General features: G+C 42.4%; 1 protein-coding gene across 1 annotated transcript; it reads left to right on the top strand.

Moving 5' to 3' along the window:
• Nucleotides 1–497: 497 nt before the first annotated feature.
• On the top strand, nt 498–2,646 carry FIGNL1 (fidgetin-like 1). The gene has a single exon (XM_008936396.1). It carries the CDS (start codon nt 498–500, stop codon nt 2,568–2,570), a length of 2,073 nt encoding a protein of 690 aa, XP_008934644.1. The 3' UTR covers nt 2,571–2,646.
• Nucleotides 2,647–8,276: the final 5,630 nt, after the last annotated feature.

Genomic DNA, 8,276 nt, shown 5'->3' with positions numbered 1-8,276 from the left:
GACATCGTGCATAGTTTGGTTTATTAGCTTTGTTGTTTCATTTTTATTACTGTCACTGTCATAAACTTCATCATTCTGACAGTGATGTATTATCTATACTCTGCACTGTGTCATATTCTGTCAAATGTGAGTGAAAGCACTGGTGGTTTCATTTAACAAGGTCAGTTTTTGTTTGGCCATCTGCTACTATTCTTTGCAGTCTAGTTGCCTCCCCAGGAGGCCTCTGGTTGGAAGCAAACTTCCCCCACCCCACTTCTTTTCTTTCTTTGAACAATGCAGAAAAGAGAACCTCAGTCTAAGTGGCTTTATACCACAAGCCAGGTTGCTTTTTGAAAATGGTGAAGTGTCCGGAGTGCCCAAGTAGCTTACAAGATGTATCACGCCATTTCTGCCAATTAACTTTCTCATGTGTATGTCTTTAGGAAAGCAGCCAAAGCAAATAGCAGTGAAATGCGTTTTCTAACTGTGGGCATTTCATGTGTGTTTCAGTGTTGGTGATGGGAACCCCCAGCCAGAGCACCGTGCACCTGAGTGACTGGCAGAAAAGTTACTTTGCTATTACCTCTGGCACCTGCACACCTGGGCAGAAGGCAGATGAATACCGTGCCAAAATCTTGCATATTCAGTATGCATGGGCAAACTCCGAGATCTCTCAGGTCTGTGCTGCCAACCTGTTTAAAAAATATGCAGAGAAATACTCTGCAATTATTGACTCTGACAACTTAGAGACCAGCTTGAATAACTACGCTGAAAACATTCTGACTTTGGCAAGGTGTCAGCAAAATGACAGCGACAAGTGGGAATCTGCCTTGACAACAGATAATGTATTGGAATTAAAGTGTGTGCAAGAGGGGATGTGGGCTGGCAAAAATTTCCGGAGCTCTCAGATGGCACCAACAGATGCCTGTGTAGTAGCTGATAAAGGGGTCACTGCATCTGCTGCTCCAGGTTGTCCTAAACCCAGTGTCTTCAGCACTGCTGGAGAGATCGAGCTCTGTGCTGGCTCAGCAAAATGTACAAGTCAGGGGCCAGATCTCCATGAGCAACCCTCATCGTCAAAATGTCTTCAAAGCATTGTGTCTCCTGTGACCAAAACTTTGGATACAGTTCCTGCCTCCTCAGCATCCTTAAATGAACAGGCTCATACTGGTTTCCAGGCCACTCCATTGTTTGGGAGTAAAGAATGGGCAACTAGTAGTTCTCTGAGAATGTCAGGTAGCTGTCGTGATGGACAAAACTCTCTTTCCAGCCAGGCAGCTGTGCCTGCATGGTCTGCAAGTGCTGGAAAAAGAAAAGCAACCTATGGTCTGCCTGATGAAGGCAGCACAGTGAATCCCGGCCTTGCTCCGTGCCAGGCTGCTGTTAATACAGAAACCAGCAGTTTTTCAGGTTTTAGGAACAGAAGTGAAGAGAGTAGTGTTCCTGGTTTTAGAACTGCAAAAGAACAGCTATGGGTGGATCAGCAAAAGAAATCTCAAAGTCTACCCCAGCGGGCCCCAGTCTTGTCATATGGAGGTGTAAAAAAATCACTGGGTGCAGGCAGATCTCGGGGTCCCTTTGGCAAGTTTGTTCCTCCAGTTCTGAAACAAGATGGAAATGAAAACGGAGGAGCACAGTGTAAACCTCATGTCAGAGGACCAACTGATCTGTCACTGCCTGTAGATGAACGACTGAAAAACATAGAACCAAAAATGGTTGAACTAATCATGCATGAAATCATGGACCATGGGCCTCCTGTCAACTGGGATGACATTGCCGGAGTTGAATTCGCTAAAGCTACTATAAAAGAAATAGTAGTCTGGCCTATGCTGAGGCCAGACATCTTCACTGGGTTACGTGGTCCTCCTAAAGGAATACTTCTCTTTGGTCCCCCTGGGACTGGCAAGACTCTAATAGGCAAGTGCATCGCATGCCAGTCTGGAGCGACTTTTTTTAGCATCAGTGCCTCTTCTCTGACTTCCAAATGGATGGGTGAGGGGGAGAAGATGGTCCGTGCGCTGTTTGCTGTGGCACGATGTCAACAGCCAGCAGTGATTTTCATTGATGAAATCGACTCCCTATTGTCTCAGCGTGGAGATGGGGAGCATGAGTCATCGAGAAGAATAAAGACTGAATTTCTGGTCCAGTTGGATGGGGCAACAACCTCCTCTGAAGATCGTATTCTAGTGGTTGGAGCAACAAATCGGCCCCAAGAAATTGATGAAGCTGCACGCAGGAGACTGGTGAAGAGACTGTACATTCCTCTTCCAGAAGCTTCAGCCAGGAAGCAGATTGTTACCCGTCTAATGTCAAAGGAGCACTGCTCTCTAAATGAAGAGGAGATGGAACTCATAGTTAAGAAATCGAGTGGCTTTTCTGGGGCAGACATGACACAGCTCTGTCGAGAAGCTTCTCTGGGCCCTATCCGCAGTCTTCAGTTGCTGGACATTGCAACCATCATGCCGGACCAAGTACGGCCTATTGCGTTCCTGGACTTTGAGAGTGCCTTCAGAACCGTGCGGCCCAGCGTCTCCGCAAAGGACCTGGAGCTGTATGAAACCTGGAACCAGACATTCGGCTGCGGTAGATAATGGCACCCTCACTTGGGCAGAAGCATTTCTTCAGCACTGTTGCATGTTAAACCTGTGACCGTTTAGAGTGCCTGCACTTCTTGTGTTTGAAATCTTATATCGCACAGGCAGATGTCTAGCCCCTGACCTGAGGTTTCAAAAGAAGGAATGGAAAAGACCATGAGAAACTGCTGGTCATGATATGAGAAGTTGCTGGACACAAATTAGAGTGAGAAGCTGACAAAAATTACAGATGGCTGCCGTGAAAGGACAGCTTTCACTGGTGTTTAAGTGGAAGATGGTCCTCTTAACGTGTATAATTTCAGGGATTGCTGGGGGGAGCCTGGTGAGGCCTACTGCTGTATCAGTAACACCTTGCAAGGCTGAAGGCACCCAGCTGATGTTTTCAGAAATACCAAGTTTGGGTAGGGGTGTGGCAAAACTGGGACTGATGGGGAAAAGTAGTTAGCATCACGTGGTTTGGGAGGAGACGGGAGCAGAGGAAGGGAAGGGAAAGGTCAGGGGGATATGGGAAGGACATGCATGGAAAAGTAGAAGCAGAGATAAAAGGGGATGGTCTCAGGTAGGCTGTGCTCTTTTCTCACTGAGCCCTGTGTCACATCACTGCGGTCTGTCCCAGCTTATTAAAGACTTTTTCTGATACTTTCTGCTTGACCTGGCTTTCTGTGCTGCATCTGCGTGGGTGGATGCGCGGTATCAGGAGGTCTGGGCACCTGCAACGGGACAAGAGGCCCTGGGTCGCAGGAGCTCCAGGACCTGAGGGCCAGCCTCAGGCTCGCCAGTGTGGTGCTCTGGGGATCCTGGTGTGTGTGTGTGTGTGTGTGTGTGTGCTGTGTGTGCGTGTGTGTGTGAACTGCCCTAGCAGGAGTCACTGCCAAATCTGAAGCTGGACTAGGCAGCAGGTAGGAGGAAACCAGCATCTGGAGGGAGCCCAGATATAAGCCAGAGGCAGGGAAAGGGGTCAGGGTCTGGCCATGGTTGTCAGGTGAATGCAATCCCATGGCGATGTTTGAAAGCTCCCTGCATGTTGGGCTTTAATGGCCAGGAGGGAGAAATCCTATGTCCCAGTGTTGGCTGGACTCCTTAAAACAACAGTAAATTCCTCACTGCCTTGTTTGTGGTGTTCTTACCTGAAGTCTGGAAGAAACCCACACCACTTTGCTCATGTCAGCTCCCCTGGCCTGCTGGCAGGGCAGAGCTGCCCCAGCATGGAACATGAAAGCTTTCCTTTGGGTTGGTTTGGTCGCGTGGCAGAGCTGGCTGCCCTTGTGTCCCTGCTTGATTGTCAGCTTTGCTAAAGTACTTTTTCTCCTGTTGGGAAAAATGCAGACTTAAAAGTTAGTTTTACATAGATTTTTCTAAAAATAACTAAATGCTGTTGTAAGTTTTGTAAAAGCCACTTGGGAACTACAGGGGCTAGAAGACTCTAGTGAACCTTGAATTCTCAACCATTTGGAAGACTTGACATTTCTTAGATTTAAACAGGAATGTCTATTTTATTAGCTTATCCTTTTAACAAACTGTAGTATGCGCTAGAAATTGTTTTGCAGAGATATAAAAAGTCATATGTGACATCTTAATTTTTCGAAAAAGTGAAAGTAGAATAATTAGATTATTTTGTAAGAATAAGTGGTCCAAACTGATTGATGTTTGTGTCACTTGGGTAAAGTTTACGAGATTGAATCTGCTTTTACCAGTTTCGTTTTGGAGAGCTATAAACGTGTACTAGGTAAGGCTTTTGCCCTCTCCAAACATTTCTCTGACCCTGATGAAAACATCTTTAAAATCTTTTCTTAGGCAAGTGAATGAAAGCCCCAGAGAATTTTAACTGCTTAGTAAAATCTAGATGTTGCTCAAGGGTAATGAACCCCTTATGTATAATTGAGTAATTGCTTTGTTTATGCTGGGAATTATTCTGTTATGCTATGTGAGCATGCTCTGCTCATTTGTGTATCTGAACATTCATATTTTGATGGAAACTGCTCTACTGAAAGGACTGGTGAGAGTGCACATGGTAGAGGGTGAGACTCCTCCTCAGACAACGAGGAGTGGGAGAGAAGTGCCATGCTGCCGAGTGTGTCTGCTGCAGGGTGCAACCTGTCAGAGGTAGAACTGCAGCACCAGACCGGAGTGTTCTTCCTCCTACTTCTTCTGTTACTCGGCACTCTTGAATTACCTGAACATGTTTTTGTTTTCTAAAACACATAGAAATAGTGAAAAGGAACATTAGGTAAAATTTACTCTCTTTCAGTACTGATGCAGGTAATAGGTCTCTCTCCATCCGTCTAGCAATATCCAGGTCTTGCTGAGGCTCACAAGTCAGCAAGACTTCCAATAGTTGCCCAATACGTATTTCATAACCTGTTATAACAGCACTACCAAACAACAGATTAGATCGCCAGTAACGTAATTTCAGAAAATACAGAAAATTGCATGGAAGTAGGGCATGATTGTAATTTAAGGGAAATGGTGCAGATAAATCCACTTTAATGGATCTGTTTAGTGTATGCAGAAACCTCTGCGCTTCATTATTTATTCTTTTTGGCTGGCTGAACTTTGTAAGAAGAAATGCAGGACTCTCCTGGTTTTGTGGTTCAGTGGCGTTTGGTGCACAATCTCTTAGTTTCTCTTAAATAAAGGTAAATAATTGCAATCCTGGAAAAGTAAGGTCTTATTAATAATCGAGGCAATTCGGACTCTTAATTTTGTCAGTGCATCTTGTATTTGAGTTAGCTAAATTGTCTCGGAGCAATATGAAAGCCTCAGATGAGTTTTCATTTATAGAGAGCTGCCAACATGAGTAGGTAAAAAGCTGATGAAGCAGCAGCAACAATCATCATCTGCTAACGGCAAGTGGATGAGAGGCAGCCTGGCCTCTAAGAGCATTGTTAAGATTGTCCTATTGATATAAGGCAATTTATGGTTTTCTAATAGAACTGATGGAACTAATCCAAAGCCAGTGTGTCTTTGGGGAAAAAAAAAAAAAAAAGAACAAAAAAAATCCCAAACAAAACAACAACAAAAAAACCACAAACCAAACTTTTCCTATTACAGTTCTAATTTTGATGCCAATGAGGGATTGCTCTTGGTGAACACTTACATTTATTAAGACCTAGAAGATGCTTTGAACTGTAGATACACAAACAATGTCTTCAGCACAAACACTTGTCTCCAAACTCATGAGTGCACATTCCTTTAAAATGCACTTTGGATATATGGTGTAAAATTGACCATGCAGTGGTGTTACAATAATTTAATAATTTCTATCTTCAGAAAATATCATGCAGGAGTTGTACAAGACTTTGAGAAGGCAAGATACGTCATGTATTCATGTTCCCATATTGCCAATGCATATTACCTGTTTTAAAGGAATTATTTGGTTATTTTCTTGTGGCAGAAGAAGAAGCAGCAGCAAGCAGAAGGTAAAATTTTCTCTTTCAGAAACTGAGGGTTGAGGATAGTGAATGACTGAATGCTGAAAAAAATCCTGAATCTGCTTTTAGGCTTGCCTGAGTGCCCCTCTACCTAAGTTGAGTGAGTTTGTAGACTTCATGGGTAGGGTAGCATCTTGTGTTCTGTGGTATTTCTGAACATACCACACTTTCCTTTGGCTACCAATGTGTGCAGCATAATCAAACATCCAAGCTACAAATACTGTTCTACAGTTCTAAAGGACATTTTGAGGCCTTTCACCAAAGCCACACAAGAAAAGCTTCCAGGAGCTGAGGTTTTCCTTAAATTGTGTCAACAGAAAATTCCAGTTTCAGGTAAGTTTGCCTGCTTTTGGAACTGGAATACTGCAGTCTGAAATTCTCACTGAGCTTTGTAAAGTGGAATCACCTGAAACTGAAACTAAATTATGGGTCTGCTAATGCATTGCTTTAAAAAAAAAAAATCTAGAATGATAGTGTATTTTTACAGTCAGGATAAAACAAAAAAATACAGGCTCTTTTTTTTTTTTTTTTTTTTAGAGATAGATCACAAAATTCTAGACAACAGCTTGTGAAAATTCCTACCCAGTTCTTAAAGGTTTTGAGTTCTGTTCTGTGGGTTAAAATATAATGAGAGGTGAAATTGCCTGGGCCTCTGGTTTTAAATTTAGAGTAGCTTCTATGATTTTTACTCTATTTACTGATCTTAGTAAAACTGTGTTTTGATAACTCTTTACCTACGGCCAGAGGAAAGGATGTCTTTGTCAGTTGGGGTGGGCCTTCCACCTGAACCTGTTACACAGAATCATACTGATTAATAGGCATCACCAGTTAGAAATATTGCTCAGTGCTAGTGAAGACCTACAAGCCTGTTTTCTCCTTTTCCAAATAATGTTATTTTGTGCCAGTTACTAGTGACTGCTTATCCTTGGAGATCTGATGTAATCCAATGAAATTACTTACAAGAGTTGCCATGAAATATTTTGTGCTCCTATACTTAACTCAATATTCTGAAGAAGGAGAAATTTGGCCTTCATTATTATTTAACCTATGGATTGTTTTTTTTTTTTCCCAAATACGAAAAGAAGTGAAATAGGAAGAGGTGTGAGATATTAACGCAGGGATCTTGAATGCTCGTGGTGTATTGTATTGTATTTCTTGTATACCTATCGTTTGCACTATTGCATGCATATAGGTCTGAAGAATTATATTATAGAGACTTAAGATTTTTCTTAAATTATGGACATTTTTTTTTCCAGAGAGGGCATGAACTTTTGAAGCTGGTTTCTGCAAGCTATCCTGATGCCAGCCACCTCTAGAAAAAAAAAAAAGGGAAAAATAAAAAAGTCGGAAAGGAGCAAACTGAAATGTGTTGTGGGGAAATCAACTACATGTACAGATGCAAATAAACAAGTATACTTCGAAGTTATTTCAGCAACGATATTTTTTTTCATTATCTGTTGATGGCTTAATGTTATATAAAAGCATACATTTAGGGGTGATGGCATAAAACTAGAAAACAACTTCACTTTCAGGAAGGTCACAGAAACTCTGGGCTGATATAGCTACAACTGGGGAGAAGTAAATGTGGAAAATACTCTTAGTGACAAGGAATGAGGTAACAGGAAATTTGCTCCCAGTTTCTGTGATTAGTCTGTTATTTTCTAAATACCCCTTGTGATTTTTTTCAGTGGTTCTAATGATAAATTTAAAAGGTTCTACCTTGCTTAATGTGCCTTACTGTCATATGACAATGAGTCTTACAGTTGCCAGAAAAAAAAAAGTGATAATTAAAACATGGTATCAGAAGCCATTCCAAAACCAGAAGTTTTTGCACCAAAGAGATGCAAGAGAAATGAAGATCAAATTTTCAGAAACGTTTTCTATCATCTGCTAAAAATATATATACACTCATGCTCTGTCTGTAAATGTCTCAGAAGTGACAAACTTGAGCATGCTGGGGACTGCTCCATTGTAGTTTCATTCATGAAAACTACTTCTCATGTGCTCGTACAGCTCCCAAGATAGTTACCCCCTCCTCTAGTGACCACAGAGTAGGGGTAATTTATACAGGACAAAGCTACTTTTTATCTAATCCCCATAAGAAGGAAGAGTCTTACTGCCCTCACAGCACTGGAGAAGGAGCACCACGTTATTTACACCACTGCAGAGAGATGCAGCCTTTGTCTGTAGGTGAGTCAAATATCCTGGACACATCTCCCTATGGATGCAGGTGGCAATGAAGCAGTCACAGCCTGGGGATGTCATTCCCACG

This window comes from Merops nubicus, unplaced genomic scaffold (genome assembly GCF_000691845.1).
Source record: "Merops nubicus isolate BGI_N331 unplaced genomic scaffold, ASM69184v1 scaffold48952, whole genome shotgun sequence".
NCBI lineage: Eukaryota > Metazoa > Chordata > Aves > Coraciiformes > Meropidae > Merops > Merops nubicus.
The sequence above is the reverse complement of the archived record's forward strand: the minus strand, read 5'-3'. Positions and strand labels throughout refer to the sequence as shown.